This window comes from Leucopleurus acutus (genome assembly GCF_964270905.1).
Source record: "Leucopleurus acutus genome assembly, chromosome: 6".
Taxonomy (NCBI): Eukaryota; Metazoa; Chordata; class Mammalia; order Artiodactyla; family Delphinidae; genus Leucopleurus; species Leucopleurus acutus.
This window is the reverse complement of record NC_139149.1, coordinates 52,493,326-52,516,641: the sequence shown is the minus strand read 5'-3', so window position 1 is coordinate 52,516,641 and position 23,316 is coordinate 52,493,326. Positions and strand designations below refer to the sequence as shown.

At 35.9% G+C, this 23,316-nt stretch overlaps 1 protein-coding gene across 7 annotated transcripts in view; it reads right to left on the bottom strand.

Annotated features, from left to right (window-relative positions):
- Nucleotides 1-21,832, bottom strand: part of LOC309963232 (sodium channel protein type 2 subunit alpha) — a gene marked incomplete at its 5' end in the record, with an annotated part of 90,033 nt that extends 68,201 nt beyond the window's left edge. For 4 of the 7 annotated variants that reach the window (XM_082841505.1, XM_082841507.1, XM_082841508.1 and 1 more), the window contains 10 exons: nucleotides 140-424; nucleotides 2,218-2,424; nucleotides 2,566-2,707; nucleotides 4,271-4,334; nucleotides 7,250-7,522; nucleotides 8,593-8,684; nucleotides 9,072-9,200; nucleotides 9,929-10,018; nucleotides 20,565-20,683; nucleotides 21,566-21,832. In XM_082841505.1, coding sequence (XP_082697631.1) covers nucleotides 140-424; nucleotides 2,218-2,424; nucleotides 2,566-2,707; nucleotides 4,271-4,334; nucleotides 7,250-7,522; nucleotides 8,593-8,684; nucleotides 9,072-9,200; nucleotides 9,929-10,018; nucleotides 20,565-20,683; nucleotides 21,566-21,832 — 1,668 coding nt within the window. Of the gene's footprint in view, nucleotides 1-139; nucleotides 428-2,217; nucleotides 2,425-2,565; nucleotides 2,708-4,270; nucleotides 4,335-7,249; nucleotides 7,523-8,592; nucleotides 8,685-9,071; nucleotides 9,201-9,928; nucleotides 10,019-20,564; nucleotides 20,684-21,565 lie in introns of all 7 variants that reach the window. The other 3 variants (XM_082841503.1, XM_082841504.1, XM_082841506.1) reach the window with 1 other exon arrangement.
- Nucleotides 21,833-23,316: the final 1,484 nt, after the last annotated feature.

Below are 23,316 nucleotides of genomic sequence, written 5' to 3'. Positions count from 1 at the left end.
AAACACTCAATGATCATTACCATTCTGAAAGCATTGTGCCATCCAGGAAGAAGGCAGTTTTATCTAAACAAGTTCTGGCAAATCTTAAAAGAACTGTGTTTGTTATGACAATGCAATTTACATAATCTAATATTTTTACCTGGTGTGGAGAGGAAAACCTCTTTTCATATGTCAGCCTGCTTCCTTCTAAGGAAAAACGGAAACCTTTTCTTCTTATGCTGTCTTCAGATTCAGATTTGTGGACCCCATCTTCCTTCTCTTCTTCTCCAGACTGTTCTTTCTGTTTCTTTTTCTTCCGTCTGTTTTTCAGCTCTTTTTCACTCTTGGAGCTCAACTTGGATGCTACTGAAGAACTTTCTGAGAAAACCCCTATCCCACCAGCACCACTGAAGTCTCTTGATTCAGCAGATGCTGCTGCAGCTGCTGCCTAGAAGGGTTCAAGGGAGATGGTAGTTGTATATACACTTTGAAAAACTCTATCTATGTTACTGCTTACTTTAATTTTGGTATCATGAATATGTGATTTTGAAAAATGATTCTCCATTCTAGTATGTATTTGTAAAACAATGCATTGTCGTTAGACCGATTAAAGAATTAAAATGAAAAGAAAAGTGGAAGATGATACATGTGACTTTAATGAAGATCTTCAACCTGTAGCCTCACACTACACTTTCTAATTATCTAATAAGATGAATACAATACTCAAATATCATGATTTTTTCTGTGATTTAAACAATATCATAAGAAGGAAAGAATTTAAGAACTAAAGGTTTCCTATTTTTTGTTTTTTTTAAATTTTATTTATTAATTTATTTATCTATGGCTGTGTTGGCTCTTTGTTTCTGTGCGAGGGCCTTCTCTAGTTGGGGCAAGCGGGGGCCACTCTTCATCGCAGTGTGCGGGCCTCTCACTATCGCGGCCTCTCTTGTTGCGGAGCACAGGCTCTAGAGTGCAGGCTCAGTAGTTGTGGCACACGGGGCCAGTTGCTCCGCGGCATGTGGGATCTTCCCAGATCAGGGCTCGAACCCATGTCTCCTGCATTGGCAGGCGGATTCTCAAGCACTGCGCCACCAGGGAAGCCCTAAAGGTTTCCTATTTTAACCTGATCCATCACACTTCCACTTGACAATGACTTTTAGTGCCAGTCTAAATTATTAAATTTAATTCAGTCAAATATTTTGTTTCAATAAACCTTTTTTTCTCTTTGACTTAAAATGATTATTTCACTAAGAAATGCACAACAAAAGCAGATTATAGATTGTATATAAGAAAATCCCAGATCATGGCATCTGAATGAATTTGTAAATTTCAACAATACAGTTACTGGACAGAAAAAGTGCTCAATGTTGTTGCTGCTATCCCAGTATATTTTATCTGATCTTTATTACATATTGATATTGTAAATTTCAACAGTTCAGTTATTGGAAAGATAAAGTACTCAGTATTGTTGCTGCTAGCCCCGTATATTTTATTTATCTGATCTTTATCACATATTGATATTCAGGATATTCTGTGTTAAAAGGGAACTGTACTCTACATTCAAGAAAAGATGAATATAGGCAATTGGATTAGTGACATTAAGTCAAACAAACATAACTAGAGAAATTCTTGCCTTATTTTGAAGCCTCAACAGTCCAAATCATAGGATTTACAGAGTGGTAGGCAAAGAATGTAATGATTTAGTATGTTTATGTACCAGTGTTTTCCTTATGCAATCCACAAACTTGCATTTAAACACTTGAAATAGAAAATAAATATTAAATAGGTCTTTGTCTTTGTTCCAGACTCTATGAAATAATCTTCTCAGTTTGACCCTGGTTTTCTGACCTTTCCCACCTCTAGCAACACTAACGAAGAAGCAATTATAACTGAATTCTGCTTCCTCAGAAGATTAATACTTCAACTGAAGGCATGTAGGTATAACTACTTTGTGAGCTTGAGTGAATAAAAGGTCACAAGGGAGAAAAAAAGGTCAACAAAGTTCATTATAATTCATCATGTTTGGATGCCATTACTATTGACCGTAAATAATCATCAAAACAAAATAATAATCTCCTAATAACCAAACAGGCTCCTAACACTTACCAAAAACATATGACTTGTTTCGAACATGAATTACCACTGCTGATTTCGTGTGTTAAATGACTCTGATCTCGACAGTGTGGTCAGAGAGCTGAGATAAACAAACACAAAAAGGCTCGAAGTTTGCTACTATACCTGAGCTTCTTCTTGTTGCTTTTTTAATTGTTCAAGCATCTGCTGAAATTCAGCTTCCTTCTGTTCAGCCTCTTCCAGCGTTGCCTGATTCTGTTCCTCATAGGCCATGGCCACCACAGCCAGGATTAAATTTATAAGGTAGAATGAGCCCAAGAAAATGACTAGCACAAAAAATATCATGTATGTTTTCCCAGCAGCACGTAATGTCTGCAAAAATGGAAGAGATATTTTGTTAAATTTTATACAGGATGTTATGAGCTCACACTCTAAGTAATAAAGTATATTATAGCAATTCTCTTGATCTCAGTATTTCATGCTTCCCAGAAGAATCATTTTATCTGTTCTCACCAGTTGATAAAGGTTTTCCCAGAAGTCTTGAGTCATAAGACGAAATAAGGACAAGAAAGCCCAGCTAAAGGTGTCGAAGCTTGTGTAGCCATAGTTGGGGTTTCGACCAGCCTTCACACAGATGTATCCTTCTGGACACTGGCTGTTATTAGGTTAAAGGAAAGAGAGGAAGTCAGTAACTATAAGTTGGATGGCTGGCTTTCCTGTTTTTATAGATGCCAATATCCATTTTATGAGACACCAGGGAAAGCAGATTTCTCTCACTTTAGCCAGTGCTCAACCCAGCACTTAAGTGGACTGATTTACATAACAACAGAATCCGCTCAATCTATTTGTGGATTCCTCTGTGATTCATGATTGTCATTATTATATTTATCATGTCTCCATATAAAAGCAATCATATTATGATTACTATCTTCTGGGATTTGTGAACATGAACAGAAAAATAAGTCTACAGGGAAAAATTTGATTTTCACTGAAGATATCTAGAGGCAGAAGTGTGCTGAATGTGGAGGTAGGCAAGAGGGCTAAAGAAAAGATGGTGGGGGCACATTGAGAGGAATGAATGAGTCTGCAGAGTGAAGATTTCATAGTATGACCTTAATGATCAAGCTGACCTGGCCTCAATATTGTGCCTGACACTTCTGGGCTGTGAGACTTTGGGCAAGTTTCCCACACTTGCTAGTCTTGGAGAACCCTCATATGTAAGAAAGGGCTAATAACAGAACCTGCCTCCCAAACTTACAATCATTGAATACGATATCATATGTAAAACATTTAGTATAGTACAGAGAAAGAGTTAAAATCAGTCTGTTTTAGTTATCACTAAGATCTGGAGATAAAGGCAGCACAATCTTTATCACATGAGCCAAATGCAAAGCCTGATGCTGATACCATTGGGAATTTTGCTACAGGTATTAGCTACTAATGTCCACAATATCATCTTCCACAGAAAGAACATTAGATTTCTGTCTATGATTCTAAAATCTTGTCAACTAGAGAAAGGTAACTATTTCTCTGAATTTTCCTCCTTGCTTTAGCTCCAGGTACAATACTTCTTAATAATAAGCATTCACATGATGCCAATCATAATAATTAAAAGTACTTATTGAATGCTGTAATAGCTAAACATTCATTAATCCATTTAATTCTCACAGCCACCCTATAATTATTCCTATTTATCACATGGGGAAATCAAGGCAAGGAGAGGTGACGTTATATGGTGAAGTCTGGGTTTGAATTCATGTAAACTCTCCAGTCTATGCTGTTAACCGCTTTGCTGAAATATGCTAAACATGTACTCACCACACCTCAGATATTGACATTATCTTCAGATATCTTACATTTTATGCCATGGAGACCACATTAGCTTATATAGAATATCACACTTATAAAAGAACATGCTTATGAATTCTATTAACTTAAGCTTCTTATGTATATGTACTGCTTTTCCCTATATTTTCCGTTGAACTAATTTGCAAGATTAGCTGTGACCTAGTATGGAAAAATAATTGCTGCGTATGAGTGAGTGTGTGAAGGAGGTGAGAATCCACACTTATCCCAGCTATTATGAGAGTCAGCGTGAAGTGGAATTTACGCAGGGCTTTGAATGAGGAGCAAGCGGGGGCTGGATGGGTGGAAGGTAGCAGGTTATTAAGGCCGATGCAACAGTGTGGACTGAGACTCAACACAAAACATCACTTACCCTGCATCTGAGCTGTTGCCACAAAGCAGAGCATCATTTTGCCCTTCCAAAAAATAGAAGTGACCTATTTAAAAGAGCAAAGAATAGAAAGTCATTAAAAAAAAAAACCTCAAAACACTTCAGCCATTGTGCCTAGGTAACAAAGCTTACCTTTTCTTAAACCATGATGAAATTGATAAAATAATAAATGCATATAGGGCTAAATGAAAATATTTTAATAATAATCGAATATTAAACAAATATCAAAAAACATTTTTGATTAAACAAATGTTTAGAAAATTGATTTAGAAAGAAATTTTTTGGTAAGGAATAACTATTATAGCATTCTCTATCAGCATTTATTGCAAATATAAACTCAAATTGCTTGGGATAATTCAAAAATTAGCTGTCCAATGAAGGCTGTTTGGCACAAAAAATGAGAGATAGGAAAGCCCTGTTGCTTCTAAATGCTGCCATGAAATAACACTTTATTTTACAACTATGCTTTGCCTGGACCCAAACTAGATTCAGACCTTTGTTTTCCCTACCAATTTTAACTTAATTTCTTGTGAAAAGTGGACTGAGCTGTTTGCTCTTTCCATGATACTGTAAGTAAGTGTTTTGCTTTGAGTTTTGTCTTGAATACTGTCTTTCAAGATAAATTTGCTTCTTTGGAGATATGTATTTTCTAAGTATACTTATTTTTTATTCTTAAGGAATACCTTATATATAAATTTAATAAGTTACAAAGATGATCTCAGGAAACATACACATATATAAACATACATATTTACATATTCACATACAAAAACATACAGACACATATACATTAAAAAAACACACATAACCCCCACAAAAAAATTTTACTATAGTTTTCAGGAATACTTAAAAGCCTATATTCAAGGAATACTCTAATATATTATGTAGGTCAATCTGGGTCATAGTTTCACAAAAAATTTTAGATCCTTACCTCATAACATATATCAAAAAATCATTCTAGATATTTAGGAATTAAAGATTTAAAGACAAGTCCATTAATATAATATAAAAATATGTAGGTTTTCTTTTCAATCTAGACTATACAGGTGGCTGTTTAAATGCAGAATATCTAGGTGAAATTTTTTATTATTTCTGAATCCAGAAGCATTTTATAATCTTAACTATAGAAAAAAAGAAAACAAATTTGATGACTTGATTGCCTAAAAATTAGAATCACTTAGGGATCAAAAACAAACAATAAGAAGAAAAAACAAGCTAGAGAATATATTCGCCAAAAAAAGTCAAAATGTTAACATACTTGATAAATTATAGAGATCTTATGAATTTCCCAAAATATACTATCACCTGATAGAATAACAGGTAAAAATGTCAATAGATAATTCACATTACATTAAATATATAACTTGCTAATGATACTAATAAACAATTATAGATTCTACTACATTAATAATTAAAAAGAGGATACACTTTTCCTTCTATCAGAAGATGTTAAAATATGGTAATAATCAATATTAATGAGAATTCAGTATGATGGCCACTGCTATAGGAGGTATATAGTGGTCTGACCTCTTTGGAGAGCAATATGACACTATGTCGCCCTAGCCTGAATGTTGTCATACCCTTTAACCCCCCAAAATTCTACTAATAGAAATCTATCTGAAGGAAACAATCAGAAATAGAGAAAAGATTTATGTGCAAAGATTGTCACTGTGCTGTTATTATAACATTAATAAATGGGAAATTTCATAAATAATGAAATCATTTGTTTTATTTATTCACTTGTCCAAAGAATCTTAATCTCTTCAGTAAAAATCTTCATGAGAATACTAATTCTTAAAACATTAATATAATGTGAGAAGTGATAAAATTTCACATGGTTCTAAAAACCATGAAGGATACCTCAGACTAAGTATCCCAATGGAGTATTGATAATCAAGAGATCAATGGAAGTAGGCTAGCTAATTGCACAAGGAGAAGGAGGCGGGCTTCCCTGGTGACACAGTGGTTGGGAGTCCGCCTGCCAATGCAGGGGACATGGGTTCGGGCCCTGGTCTGGGAAGATCCCACATGCCGCGGAGCAACTAAGTCCATACGCCACAATTGCTGAGCCTGTGCTCTGGAGTCCGTGAGCCACAACTACTGAGCCTATGTGCCACAACTACTGAAGCCCACATACCTGGGGCCCGTGCTCCACAATTAGAGAAAGCCCCGCACAGCGGCGAAGACCCAACGCAGCCAAAAATAAATAAATAAAATAAATTAATTAAAAAAAAAAAGAGAGGGAGGGACTTGGACATTCCAATGACAGAGGGGCAGGCTTCAATGATAAGAAGTTATACTAAATCATAAGTATATTCTGATGTCCATCTCTAAAATAAAATCAAACTGTATTGATAAACAACTCTAACACAATGATTGATACCAAAGAGATAAACTGGAATAAGAATATTATAAAGGTAGGCTTTGAGTTTACACTTTCTCATCAATAAGTAACTTGCTGGACTGAGGTTGCTTAACTTTCTGATGAGCACACAAATTCAGATTTCATCTTAGTTTCTCCATTTCCAGATACATCACATGCACTCAATACATATATTGAGTCAAACCAAATAGGGCCAGATTATTTTTTCCTCAGTCTTCTTAATAATCCATTTCAGCAAAATACATTGAATAGTTCAAACTACTGATTTATTTATTAAGATGACTGAAAACTCCTGATCAATCCCCAACAAATGAATATTTTTGTTTATAAAGCATTATACTGTATTGCTGTCAAGACTGGTTTAGGAAAAGAACACATCTTCAAATGGTAACTTTTATCACGTTGATTGAAATATAAGGAAAAAGGAGTAAGATACCATTTGATTTCTGTATCATATATATTATCTTAAATTGGTCTAAGTAATTTGGTTCACATCAAAATTGAGACAATTTTCACTATATATATATTTTAATATTTAAAGGACTAAACAGCTTAATGGTCAAAAGAGTATATCTTACTTTTATCTTCAATATATTCATCCCAGTTAAACATGCTCACTGTCCTATTGAAAGTGGTACCATTCCCATCCAATGAGTTATTAAAGAAGGAAGTGATGTTTATTTCAAAGGAAGAATTATCTGGGGGCCATTGCAAACATTTGTTTCGCAGGTTGCCCATAAACAGCTGTAATCCTATTAGTGCAAACACGCTCAGACAGAACACAGTCAGGATCATTACATCTGAGAGCTTCTTCACTGACTGGATTAGGGCGCCCACGATGGTCTTCAGGCCTACACATAAAATCAAAGGGAGGAATTTAAATATACTATTCGACAGCTACTTCACAGACAAAAACATCATGAGCTTGTCCTGGAAAATAAAGATGTCATGCAGAATGCCAACAATATTAGTTTAATGTTTGTGATCGAATAACATTTTCATGAAAAGCCTGCTAGCCGGTGAAAATGAATGAAAGCAGAATTTGTACGTTCATTAGAAAACCGTGAATGGAAATAAACCAAAAGTGTATTTCCAAATACTCCTTAGAGCAAAAGAAATGGTTTTGTTATTCATGCTTAAACATCAACCTTGTATAAATTTTTTGCCTTTATTTGCAGATGTCTTACTCCCTAACCTCTTATTGATTTTATAAAAATCTATATGAATAAAGTAGTAAGAAATCTTGAAGTCACTGAGTTATGAGGTTATATATTTGTGAATTCTGCAAGCTTAAGTATGGGTTAAAAAAGGAAGACATCTGAAAACTGAGCCCCATGCAGCACTCATGCTATCCCTTGCTCTTTCATTTATCTGAAGTTAAGAAAATTACCAGTTTTAGACCTAACTGGTCAAATCTGCAGCAGTTTGAATGCCTTACAGTTTAGCTTCTACGCAGAAAGCTTGATGTTACAGGACGCAAACCATGTAGCCTGTTACTGCAAATGCCTCATGCAAAAACTTGTTAAACTCAAAGGCTGATTTAGAACAGATCATTTTAAAGAAAGCAACTAGTAAAAGCAAAGAATCAAATCCACCCAAAATATGATGTACTGATTCTTGCTTTTTTACAAATTTATTTGCAATAGGTGAGAAGCAACAAGGCTTACACACAAAAGCTGTGATTGTAGCACCAATGCTGCTAAAGTCAGCCTCGGTGTTTAACCTAGCTCTCACCTGGAATGACTGAAATTGTTTTCAGTGCTCGGAGAACTCTGAATGTTCTCAACGCTGAGACATTGCCCAGGTCCACAAACTCTGTCACATATCTGTAATAGGGAGTTCACACACAAACACAATAACAGAACACAAGAAACAGTTGGAGATATAAGGGGCCTACCACCTTATACCAGTTTCTTCTTACCTGGAATTACAGAAATAGTTTTCAAAGCTCTCAAGACTCTGAAAGTTCGAAGAGCTGAAACATTGCCTAGGTTTACAAATTCTGTTACATACCTGTAGAATTAAATCAGAGTTATTCAGAATTTAGGGAAATCTAAGTCTAAGTTGGTCTTTCATCAAGATCTTTCAACTTCAATGAGTGTTGCCATCAGATTTCCCAATTAAGAGAAAAATGGCATTGTCATCAATCATATTCTCTGTTACTTGGGAAATTTATTTTATTGCTTTACAGCACTAATTGAAATCAAAGCCATGTAATTTACTATGATAGTCCCTAATTCTCCAAAGTGCACAATCTGATTGGAAGAAAAATATCCTAAATTCACATAAGAACCAAGAAAAATGCTTGATCTGTTAAGGGAAACCACCAAGGAGAAATACAGTGTAGGCTCCCACTATTGATTTACTCTTCCCGGATAGGAAATGTATTAAGATACTTACGCAAAAGTAATGACTGTGAAATCCAACCAATTCCACGGATCCCGTAGAAATGTGAAATCTTCTAAACAAAAGCCCCTTGCAAGTATTTTTATAAGTGATTCAAAAGTGTAAATTCCTGTAAAGGTGTACCTGAGAGAAAATAGCCAAGCCCACATTAAAGATCTAGTAGGTAATTTACATGTACATATCTTAAAGGAGAAAAACAACAAATACAAATTAGAGGCTTCCATATAGTTCTATATTCGTCTCCCTATAATGTAGACCTTAGGTAGTACTTAAGGAAGAAAGAAACATTACATTCTGAAAGACATTCTCATTGACTATAAATGAGTATTGTACTTGCTACATTAATTCACTTGAAAGCCCAAATAATATGGTTCTATATGAAAATATTACCTGAAATACACTAGTTTTGGTCTAATTTAAGGAAAGTTATTAACAAAAATAAATGAAGATTTTTTGTCTAATAAAATGTGCATCATTAACAGCAATGAAATATATACTAATAAAACATAGAAAGGTGATAGCCATGAGGAAAAGAACATACAAACTAGGTATAATTTTTATCATCAGATATTAGTAATCACTGATTACCTTTGAAAGAGTGTGAGACTCATAAGGAAGATAAAGAGCTACAAATATTGGCAGTCAAATCAGTGCAGTAATTGGAGCAACTTAATGAGCCAGTGCAAGCTTTGTCCTACAGAAAATCAGTGGTTGAAATGAACTTGAATTACTGTCTAACTGGTTTGTAGTAGCTAGTATGATTTGCTAAAGAAACTGATGAGGTCTCAAGATGTTAAATGCACATAAAGGGACAACAATATTGCAAGATTTTTTTTAAATCTTCTACTTACTCCACATTCTTTGTCCAGTCTGGAGGATTACTCATGGTCATAAATACACAGTTGGTAAGAATAGTGCACATAATGAGCACATTGAATAAAGTAGAAGAATACCGTCAAGGAAGACAAAATTCAGTGGAAAATTTCACTTTCATACACCATTATGTCTTTCACCACCATGAAGTTTAGAACTTTTATGCCCTTATTATTTTATTATTGAGTTTGCTTTTTCCATTTCTGTAATTTTAACAACTCCATAACCAAGTCATGTCAGGCCAAGCCATCAATTATTTGGAGGCTACTTATGTGATTTTAGTAATGAAAAAGATTAAATGAAAAGAAATTAGCTCATTGGTAAATAATTTATCAATTTAAGTTTTTTTCTTTCTTTAATGACAGACTCAACGACTGAAGTGCAAGCTCAGCATGTATGAAGACTCTGACAAAAATTCAACAAGAGAATACCAGTAATTACAGTCGTCCCACAGTATGCGTGGGGGATTGGTTCCAGGACCTGCAGCGGATACCAGAATCCACGGATGCTCAAGTCCCATAGTGGGCCCTCTGTATCCATGGTTTCTGCATCCTCAGATTCAAGGAACCATGGATCCTGAACACTGTACACCACCTACTGTTGGTTGAATCTGCGAATGTAGAACCCATGGATATGAAACCCATGGATGGGGAGGGCCGACTGTAACTGAATGCATTATAACTCCATCCTAAGGGTCATCTGAGTGGAATACTTTCAATAAAATTCTTTCTAAGTGGAATATATAATATACAGTGATTGCTCGTTAAATTCTGAATAGTAAGAGAAGATGGCTGGTGTTAGTACTGACATTTCTTGGGTTTGTAACTGTGGCCAAATTACTTATAATTTCCCTAAGCCTTGGTTCACTTTGTTATAAAAGGGAGAAAGAATAACCATTCCACAGGATTGCTGTCAGGATCAAATTAGTTAAAATATATTAAACCTCCTACAACTTAATGTGCCTTGTACATGGTAGATACTCAATAAATTACTTTCTTAATTTCCTAAATCATAGAGAACACTATTTATGAGAAACATGTGGTTTGTTTCACTCTACCCCACTTTGCCTGTGTAGACATAGCCAATGCAGTTCACTCTCCTTTATACTGAAAAACAGCAACAAAAGCTCTTTAAGAAAACTTTCAGTAGTAATACTTGAAATAACTTTCTTTCACAGTTAATAAAAAGCACAAGAAGGATTCAGCTGTACTTATGCAAAACAAGAGCTTTATCAATATAGATTTAGAAACTGTATAAAAATTCCAGTGAATAAATGCTATTAATATCACTTCTCACTCTTTATTTTTATTTTTATTTATTTATCTTTTTTGTGGTACGCAGGCCTCTCACTGTTGTGGCCTCTCCCGTTGCGGAGCAACAGGCTCCGGACGCGCAGGCTCAGCGGCCATGGCTCACGGGCACAGCCGCTCCGCGGCATGTGGGATCCTCCCGGACCGGGGCACGAACCTGTGTCCCCTGCATCGGCAGGCGGACTCTCAACCACTGCGCCACCAGGGAAGCCCTCACTCTTTATTTTTATTATAAATCTTCACATTACTTACACATAGTAAAATATCAGCACGATTTTAAGTGTAGTAAAATAGAATAGTGTTGTGTTATCTATATGTTGTGTTATGTATTATGTGTGAATCTATAAAGGAAGCTTCTTTGCACCCGCAACTGACTTTAGTCAAAGCAATCATTGATTTTTCATTTTGACTGGCAGTGATGCAAGGCACGTGCTTGATTCTCAGCTTGTTAAAATGCATCCACATGAAAACAGTCATAAGTGAACGGTGTGGATCAGCCACATGAGGGCACTACAACCTAGAGAACACAGAAAAACACCATTTCAAAGAAGAAACATTTTTCCTTTACTGCTACAAAGAAACAAAGAGTAAGACAAAATTAAAGATGACTTGCTATTAGTATATAAAACTAGAGGATCCTCTGTGTCTGTTAGGCTGCTAGGCTCTACTGGAGAAAATGACTCCCCTTGGTCGGTTGGCGCCATTCAAAATACATGGTTCCCAGCCTCACCCACACTCAACACAGTCTAAATATTTCTCCACTTCACTGCACCTCCTACTCTGCAAAGACAATTCCAAATATTCTCCACTCTTCTCTGATCTCCAATCTTCTTCCTTCCCTCCCCGTTTCAAACTCATGACCTTATTTCCTACTTCACTGACAGAAGAAATAGGATCAGAATGCCATATCTTTACTTCCCACCCCCCAAATTCACAAACCTCTCTGTAATAAGATCCTTTCCTCCTTCTTGTTTCAATGGGGGGAGTTTTCAATCCCTCTACTCATACTCTGGACACCTTCTACCTTTCCAGAACACTTCAGAAATCTCTTATCTCTTCCTTCTCTTACCTTTAACACTTCCCACTCTATCTACCTCTTCCTATCAGCACAAACTTGCTTAAGTCTCTCTTATCTTGGAGGAAAAAAAGAAAATACTTTCCTATAATCCACAATCCTCTAAGTACTTACTACTAACTACTTCTCTTTTCCATTTCACAGCCAAACTTCTTGGAAGAGATGTTTATCTTTACTTTCCCTCATTTATCCATCACATCCTTAGCCTACCAGTTTTCTTTCTAAATATGACAAACATCTTCATATTTTGTCCCTGAAAACAAAAGGGTAATTTTGAGTTCTTATTTGACTTGCTCTCTCAGCAGCATTTGACAAGCATGATTCTTCCCCCTTTCATTATGTTCTCTTATTTTTGCTTTCATGAAGTCCCAATCCCTTCATTTTTCATGTCTCATGGACAATTTTTTTGTATCCTTTGAAATGTTATATTTCCCTTTTTGAAAAGGACATCGGATATCCAAGCCATTTTTCCCTCTCCTGCTATATTTATCCTAGTAAAGCTCATCAACATACATAGCTCCAAGTACATTTACATGCCCACTGATGTCAAGTATTTCTCTCCAGACTAGCCCTCTCTTCTGAACTCAACTGTCCATGGTACCCAATTGTACATATTACATCTGCATTTATGTTTACTCATTTCATTGACACTTCAAATTTTTTCAGTTCTAAAACTAAACTAAAAATCTTTTCATCCTATTTCTCTGCTCCTCTAAAATACTGCCCCTTTGACATCTCTGTATCACAGAAAATGGCTCATGATCCAGCCAGGAACCTAGGAGTGATCTTGCATTTTTCTCTTCCTTAAACCTCCACATTCAACTTAACGCCAAATATTGTCAATTCTACCTGCTATGCCTGGGTTCAGTGAACTTTTCCCCCAATTCTCATATCACTACATAGCCCAGGTGTCCATCAAATCTAACCTAGATTACTGCAATTTCATCTAAACTGGTCTTTCTGAATCCATGTTTGACTCCTTTCAATCCTTTCTGCATACTGTACCAAATGACCTTTGTAAATGTAATTTCAATAGCTTTCCACTACCTTACGATGGTGATCAAATATCTTACAAAGAGTGAAGAGTCTAGGAGATCTAACTCCTCTCTACTTCTCCAGTTTCAGCTTCTTTACTCTTCATTCCACTCTCTCCAGTCCAATATTATTGCAATTGTTTTAGGTCATGGAATTAAATAAGCTCTTTTTCAAGTCAGGATCTTAGCAAATATCACCTCTTTTCCCTGGACATGCTCTCTACTTCACCTAGCCAATTCCAGCTTTTTCTCCAGCCCTCAGATTAAAAGTTATTTTCAGTAAAATGCTGTGCACAATAGCACATTTCCTGATTAGGTCTATCAGTAATACATACTTGTAGCACCTGATACCATTCCTCCAATGACTGATTTTAACACTGATTTTTTTTCTGCTAGGCAGTCAACTTCACAAGGGCCATGTCTATATTGTTCACCACCATACCCTTGCCATTTTGCAGTGTCCGTTGACTATTGAATGATGTCAGTTCAGAAGATTGTTTATTACTAAGTGAAGTAAATTTTCCCTTTTTAATGATATATTTATTAATATGGATCAGAAATACAGCATGAAACTTGTTTTCACATACATCAAGTTCACAAGTTTCTACACTTTTTTTGAAAAAGAGAACACTGGATAAATATAAAGTGGAAATTGATAGCCTCATGAGATTTATGTCACATAACAGACTAAGCCATGGTTTTATGACCCTTAAAAATATTTACTCCTTATAATGGTAAAAATTAAGTATATATAATAATGTAAAATATATATTCAAATATTAATAAATAATAGAAAAAGTGAATATTACCCAGTAAGTCAAAATTAATAAATCATTACACTCAAACTCGTGTTTTTCACATTGTATGACTATCATTTTAATAATAAAAATATGCTTAAGTTAAAGATCCTGACAGATGCTCAAAAAGGAAAGCAAATAAAACTATTTTGCTTTTAAACTAAATAAGAGATAACTAGAATCAGGTTTTTATGCTATTAGTTTAATAGATAATCTCTAAATAGAGAGTTTCAAAACCCATTACTTTTTAAAATTACTATAAATGTATTTTATCCGTCACATATCTTTAAGATTCTCGGAGTTTGGTGAGTGATTGAAATAGTAGGATTTCAGATAATGATAACAAATATACAAATATGGAAAAAAATGTAGACATGGTATTGGTGATACCATACATTGAAAAAGTATAGAAACTCCATGTCAAGGTAGATTTCAAGGGGTTAGAACTAGTAACAAAATGCATATATTTATTTTCTAAATATATATTCCATGACATCAACTAAAGTATATTTTTCGAAAGAACAATGAATCCTAGAATAGTATTTCCTTAAGAGACTTTGTATATAAAATAAAATAGAGGTAGGTTAACCTCATATAATATCAGGAAAAAAAGGATTTTAAAATCTATTAATTTCTCTATACCAGGTATTAATAAAAATGTGTTAACCTTTTGATTGATACTAACCCATCAGTTGGCAAGTCTAAAATATTTCCTATGTGTGTAAGATGAGGAAAGACTTCAAGTTTATACTGAAAATGGTTTATGTAACTTTTGACATGGAAACTAGATGTCTACCCCTATATCCATGTAGGCAGGATGAAGCAGCATGAGTTTTAAAGTGATGAACTGTGGATCAGATGCATCCTTTACCAAACACATGGGCTTCAGCAAGTTAATTCTTTAAGGCTCAGTTTTCTTGTGTAAATGCAGATAAGAGTCCTAATACTTTTCTTAGAGGATACAATCATTTTTATTACTATTAATCATTTGTTTATTTAACATAAAAATGTAGGGTGTTTCTTTGTTATTCTTTTTTTTCTTTGTTATTCTTAAGGAGAAGACATTGTTTGTTCTGTCCAGGGGCTTTGTAATAATACATTATATCCAGAGAAGTTGCAGAGAAATTTTCAACTTAAAATATATACGAACTAGAGGTAGAAGATAGTTTTATGTAAGAGGTTTTCTAACATAAAAATGGAGAATTCAAAGCAAAGTAAGACAGGCCTCTTTCTACATATTGATGCATATTTGTGAGACAGCAGAAATATTGACTAAATGTCACGTATATATGTGACACACACATAATGTTAACTCTTGAGTTGTTTAATTTTGTTATTAACAAATTCCTAACTATGTGATAATTTTGAGCATTAAAGCAGGAAAAATAGAAATCATAAGCTGTTTACCCTCCTTTCCCTTAGACCTATATAATTTTGGGGATTTGATTTCTACATAGATGAAAACTGTGATTTTTTAATTTCTACATAGATACCATATAATTTTGGGATGAGCTAAAAAGCTCGCTTCCTATTTAATGAAATAGTAAGTTGGAGCCACTGAAAATAACCTTTGAAATACACAGAGACAGAGATACTGGCAATGCCCCCAGTACATTATTTATACCCGAGGGTTCAGAAATCAGTTATCTTCTGTTAGATGGAAATTGCAAAAGACCTAACCTGAAGTTTTAGCTCTGCCACTTATATAAAATGTAGTCTTAGAAAAAGACTAAACATGTGTGGGCTTCAATGAACTCATCTGCAAAATGAGAAGGCTGGAACTGACCACATTATGTTTTGGTCGATTAACAGCTCCTAACTCTGGTGCTGTATAAACATTTTGTTTGCAAAATCAAGCCTCAAGACAGCAGAGATTTGTACAGAATTCTTTGTGGAATTCCTTAAACAATATGAGAGTGCTCCTTTGCTAATCTTGCAGCAGCTGCTCCTAGAATTGTAGCTACTACTACCAACAATAGCTGTCCTGGCTACCAGTTATCATGTTCCTACCAAGTGTTAGTCATGGTGTCAGGTACTTATGCAGTTATTATTACTGATGTATAAATAACGATTGCAGTTTTATAGATGGAGAAACTGAGATTCAAAACAGTTGGAGTAACTTGGCCCAAGGTCATGGAGCCAGTAAGTAAATCTCAGAGGTGGGGGTTTTCTGAAACCAAAAGCTGTGTATTTTCCTACCCCTTATGAATGACAGGTAGTTCTGCATTATTGTGTGATTTGGAGTGTTTCAGGTCTTTGCCATCACTTTAAATACCATCCATACACTGACATCTCTCAGTTATACCTCCAGCCCAACCCTTTTCTGAACTCCAGACTTGTATTTCCATTTAACTTCTCAACTCCTCCACTGAATGTTTAATAGACCCCTCAAAAAAAAAAATATATGTTCAAATCCACACTTTTGATTTTAACCAGCATATCCCTCCACCTAATGTTGTCCCAAGCTCAAGTAACTACATTTTTCTTTCTTGACCAGACTAAACACTTGGAGTCTTCCTTAGCTCTGCTCATTCCCTCACACCCCATGTCCAACTGCTCAGCATATCCTGTTCAGCTCTTCTGAAAAACACATCTGAATTTGATGACATCTGCTACCCTCATTGTTTCCACCAAAGGCCAAGCCACCGGCGTCCCCTGCCTTCATAATGGCAGTAAGCCCCCAATCTATCTTCTTGCTTCCATTCTTTCCCCCCAGGCAGCCTGTTCTCCACGCAGCAGCCAGAGTGATCTTTCTCAAATTTGAGTCAGGTGATGACACTCTTCTGCTGAAAACCCTCCAGTCATCTCTCCCCATCTCATGCAGCATAAATTTGGTGTCTTCACCACAGCCTACAGCTTCAGCTCCGACCTTCACTCTCACTGACCTCATCCTCTCCTACTCTCTGCCTTTCCCACTCTCCTCCAGGCACTCTGGGCTCGTGGCTGATTCTAGAGCACACCAGGTACACTTCCACTTTTATCCTTTGCCTTCATATTTGCTATTCCCTTTTCCCCTCAGATTTCCATGTCTCACTCCCTCACTTCCTTTGGCTCTCTATTCAAATGCTATTTTTTTCAGAGAGGACTTCCCTGATCATATGATTTAAAACAGGACTTGCCACTCTTCTCTTTTTACACTGCTTTATTTTTCTTAATAGCACTTATCACTAGCTGATTTATTTTTATTATCTCTCTCCTCTCAAACACACACATACACATGAATGTAACCACATGCGAGCAGGGACTAGGTTTGGCTCTATGTTGCATCCCAGTGTCTAGAAGAACATCTGCCACACAGTAGGTACTTAGTAAATATTTGCAAATGAACAAATGAATGAGTAACAAATGCAAAGTAAAGGAGAGTGTGCTTATTAAAGTAAAATAATAAAAACTGACATGCAACACATTGAAAATTCTGATAGGGAATTTTAGGAATATGGATTATTTTTTACTTGTTTACTATCTAGAAAATATAACCATATTTTATTTAACTATTGAAACAAGGTAATGGGCACATCAACAGCATTTTCAGTTTTCAAAATATACCCTGACAAAAATATAGTAAGCTAAGATTTTTCTGCCAAAATCAAGAAACAAAGCTAATTTGATATGCAACAGCTCCTAATGAAGATAACAACTCTTTAAGAAATAAGTCAGGATTTTCGGTGGAAATAGAGATACCAATCTAGGTTTAAAATACAAATTTCTTGATTGTGACTGGCCATATTCTGGATTATAAGCTAATGATAATAAATACACAACAACCTCTTAACTGTGCCCAAGACCCACCATTACCAACCCCAAGCATTGTTATCTTATAGCAAAAGACACTTGAAGTCAGAAAACCAGGATTTGAGCTTAGGATTTGTGTTGTGAGGAATAAGACAAAATCACTGGGAAAATCACCTGCAAACTGTACAGTATTATTTACATCAAAGTTTACTAGGATCTCTAGGCAAATGTGCCTTATCACCAAAAGACTGAAGAATGTGTCTATCAGTCTACCTGCCTTTTCTCATATCTCTACTCCAAGGTGCGATATCTGAAATATAGTATTTTAATTCAGGCAGTCAGAGATTTTTAAGAATCTACTTTTTCTACGTTGGAAGAAATCTGTAACTATATGCCATTTGTAACGTTCTGGGAGAGTCAACCGTTCAGTTTGGCAAATCTTAGATTTACCTGGCTGCCTTCACATTTCAACTTGCACCACTGCAGGCCTCCTAACAACTTTGCCCCTTGGAGGTTTTCTTTTTTACTGGGAAGCAAGTGCAAACCTTCAAATTAAATTGTATCTTGATTCCTGAATAGCCCCCACCATAAACTCGGTCCTCAATGCCCAGAGTCTCTGATCAGAACTTCTAAAACTGCTCTCATCCTCTACCACTGGAAGTCTCTTTTCCCAGACAGCATTAAGTTAGGGCTCCTGGGTCTCCTAATATAGAATTTTTTGGAGTGGAGATTATAGATTTTCAAAAAAAATACTATCTCCCCACAGAAGTTTTAAAACAACAAAAACAACAAAAAATCCTGCCTTTTCCTTTAACATTGGGCTTTCTTAATTTTATTTCATCATTCAGTCTCAAGAAAAATAGATTTTTCTGACCTCTTCAAACCTTCCATTTTGTCACTTGTTTTGCATCTAATTATTTAACCTCTTGACTCATTTGTCACTTATTTATTCAATATGTACTCTCTCAGTATTTACTATGAACAGAGCATTGGGCTAAGTCTGAATTTTCCACATAATTTCATGTATAAATTGTGATTATATAGGGATGTACAATTATTTTTAAATATAATAAATAATTTATGGAAAGATTTATTCAGTGCCCAGATTATAAATACTCAAACATAATAATGGACCATAATTTATAGTTCAAGAGACTCAAATCTAAATCTCAATTTCATTATTCATTCCTAAAGCTAACTCAAAGCATTTTTTCTCCCTGTACAACTGGGTTCTCTTACTTGAAAAACAGAAGTAAGGAATCATTATTGCTTAAAAAAAACTCACAAGAAATTATTAAATGTTAAAATATGAAATTAACGTATGAAATTAAAATATGTTGATGTCTATGCAAAACTGGGGGCGGGGGTGGAAAAGGAATGACCTAGAGGTTAAAAGGAAACTTAATTCCAGAATGCCACGCTTCTAAAGACATCATTTGCCACAATGCCAGGCAAGTCTGGGGACATGCTTTACAGCCCCTCCACCCAGAAATTAGATGACTTCCCTGTACCAAGCTTATCCCATCTCTTGAATTCCTTATCTTTTCTAATTCCCTACCATATCTAATTCAAATATTTTCTGGGCCTGCTAGAGGAAGTTAAGTTTTTACTTTGTAAGCCTTAAAGCCAAGCCCTGGGCTGACCATGTTATAAATTGCAGGCAATGACTCTTTCTAATTAGGAAACAAAATTTAAAGTTGTCCTACCTGAGACTTTGCTTAACTTTCAGTTTCCCCTTCCTTACCTCTAGTTCCTGATATATATCAGTTCCTCATCCCAAGGCTTCTGTGCGCTTCCTGTAAATGCCTCTGCGTAGCACAGCCAGTCTTGCAAACCTTTGCTTCCTTGGTTGTTGCAGGGCTGGCTGTCAGCCAGATCACTGTCCCTGGCCTGGAATGAAACTTCTCATTCACAACTACTCTATTTACCTTCAGGAGTAAATCAAATCACCATCTCCCACCAAGGCGTCATCAATCCCATCTCTAGGAAGTAGATACTTCATGAGGAGAATGAAGCATGAAATGAGGATGTATATGTATAAATAGAAATTAAACCTTTGGAAAGAGATAATTGTAGCAGGACCTGAGACTTGAATAAAACATAGGAACAAGTGACCCAAAAAAGTGACATTTGAAAGGCTAATGTGTATTCCATCACAATTATAAACATTTATAACTCAAAGCTTTCAAATGCTAAAATGAAAAGCAGAAAGTAGTAAAATTCAGATGAAAAAGATATAAAATTATATAATTCAGATTATGCATATATTTTCCAAATATAAAGTAGTGAAGAAAATTAACTCACAGAATTTACCCATTTTATAGATAACCTTGTAAAATTTGAAGACTTATAAAAGGAGAGCCTGGTAATACTGTCAAAATTAATGAAGAAGTCTTGGGTGTAGTAGGCAATTCAGAGGGAGAAGAGGAGGAAAGAAGAAAGAAAGAAGTAGTAAGTCAGGGAAAGAAGAAATACTTGGAAGATGGGGCAAAGTGTTTCACTTACCTATGATCCCATTTTGCAATAATGTAAACTGTTGAGTAAGAGGGAAAAAGAAAGAAAGAGCACATAACATTGCCAACCACGCATATTTCTGAAAAATTCCCAACTCAATAAGTCAGTCAAAGAGCAAAATCATATTAAATGACTATTTGAAAAAAGGATATGAATGTACCAAAATCTTAATAGCTAATTTTCTAATAGGGTTGAAGGGAGTTAAAATGTACAGGGCAGGGGTGGCACTGAACCGAGAGATTGCTTTCCCTTTATTCAATACTATAAACGTCTGAAAAAGAAAACAAACACATAAAACAGAATTTAGAATCTTAGTATTAAAATTAAGAATATTTTAAGAAAAAAGTGAGACAACTTTTTAGAAATATTGTCTTATAAAATAATATAATAATATACTAATTACCAACATATGACATGATGCTGTGTACTTTCTCTATAAACTCTCCTAAATTTCGTAAGTGATATGAGGATTTAAGAACATAAAGAAAATCTGTAGTCACTGCCATAGGAATACTTAGCATCCTTATCAAGTTTTAATATCAGTATTTTAAAACTGTAATTATAATCCACAAAGAGCTCAAAAATGAGGCTTTGATTCGTTTTTCTGTTAGATAAAAATTTTCTCAGAGGAACTTCAGGGTTTTCCAGAGGTGTTGTTTGATCACACTCTTTTTTGGGCACTTAAAAGCCACGTGCTTTTATTTCTTCTGGGGGGAGCCATGGAATGGGCAAAGTTTATGGTGTGAAGGAATAAACCTGCTGAAGATCAAAGTACCTTATGTAGAGCTAGATATTGTAAAGAGGAATTTGGATACTACTCCTGGAAATATTTTTAATGCATAAAAAAATATACTCCTTGTCTTAACTTTCTGCTTCACCACACTGTAAGGTAAACAGACTTTTGCCCTTCCTCATTTCCCCCACTGCAGGATGCCCCTTCAGTTCTCTGCCTGTCCTGGACATGGGTTCAAATGAGTGCTTCCAAAAGGCTTCTAGGGTAATGGGGCCATTACATGGTCAAGCCTACCTAGTACCCTAATGATACTTCAGACAGAGGGGAGGAGGCGCAACATTCTTCACCTGACATCCCTGGCCCTAGCCCGGAAGCAATTAGGAAGTAGGGGAAGTAAAGGCAACTTGACTAAGAACTCACTTTCTTATTGATATAGTAGGGGTCCAGGTCCTCCAGGGGCTCTGACACCATCTCTGGAGGAATGTCTCCATAAATAAATGGAAGGGATTTTCCTGCTTCCAAGTCACTATTTGGCTTTGGGCCATTTTCATCATCTTCATCCTTGCGTTCTTGTTTGGGTCTCTTAGCTTTCTCTTCTGCAATGCGTTGCTCAATAGCAGCAAGGGATTCCCTGGTAAAGAAGCGGAAGCTGTCAGGTCCTGGCGGTACCAGCACTGATTGTGCCATCTTTTCATCCTGCTCCTTTAATCACTGTTTAGCTCCTTGCATAAGAAAGTGCTATGGAAACGAGAGAGAGATAGAGAGAGAGAGAGAGAGAGAGAGAGAGAGAGAGAGAGACAGAGAGACAGAGAGAGAGAGACAGAGAGAGAGAGACAGAGAGAGAGACAGAGAGGGAAAAAAAGCAACGGTCATTAGGATAAAATGTGACTGTGGCCAATTACATGATACTGAGATAAAATATATAAACCAAGCTATCTGTAATATTTTACTAAGGAAGCTGCACTTGGCACTCGGGGGATTCTCCTGCATGCATTCATCTGCTTGCATGGAGATCTATCTTTCACATTCAGTAGGTGTCTATGAGGTAATCTAATCTCCCACTCCCAAAATGTTTTAAGTGAAAATATCCAACTCAGAGCTCGGAAATGGAGAATACTGGTTTGTGCTTGCTGTTTCACTTGTGTGAATATTTTGGCAGCCATCTTTTTCAGCATCCCTTCTGAAAAAAATATCCGAGATCCATAACAAGAGATGAATAATTATCAAAAATTGCAGAACCTGGGCTGTGCAAAGATCTTGCATGTATCTCTCCATTTTTTTCCATGTTCCCTTTGGCCTACTTTTCCACCTCAAAGAGCTTATTCAAAATCAACGCACCTGGTAAAGAGCTCTGGAAATCCTGAAATGCCAGGCTGTGGAAACATAGGTAGATACTGCTTGAAAGCAAGGGAGCGGGAAGGAGCAGGGAATGCCGGATTGCATTTGGAACTGCTCGGAAGCTGCACAGGAAGGGACCCAGCTCCTGCCAAACCAGGCAGGAAGTCACCCACGTCAAGAGGTCTGGAGCTTGGACCCCCTGGTTTAGCAACCTGCTGCTAGCTAGTGTAATTGCTTCTTAGATTAACAAATTTGCAGTACCTTAGGAAATACTGTAGAGATAGCTCATTTTCTCAAACAGTGCCCATTTCTTAAGAATCCACGTAGCAGATTTGGACTTGAAAAAAATAGTAAGTTTAAGATAGTTTATCTTTTACATGAACTCCTATTATGCTGGTCTTTGTGATAACATAAATGGAGTTTTACTGTATTCTAATCATATTTTACTGGGCTAACATATATAGCTCAAGAGAGCACACCAATCATTTCAAACGTTATCTCTGAATCAGTGGCAAGAGTTTCTATGCTTTTTGAAATAATACAACCAAAATCTTGACTCCAGAATGCCATCTATATACAATCACTTATCTGTTTTTCCTTCTTTTAAAATATCAATCCATTTTAACCCTTACCCTACAGGAATGAGAATTACCATTTAATTACATGAGGTGCATTTTCTAAAAGTAAAATTCATTCACATCCAGATCATTTCTGTAGATATGCTAGATCAAACAGGGAAATCTAAAATAACATAAGTTACTGTACCATTTCCACATTTTTTTTTTTGAAGTAGACCAGGACCTTTCAGCCACCAGCTAGAAGACTGCCCTCTC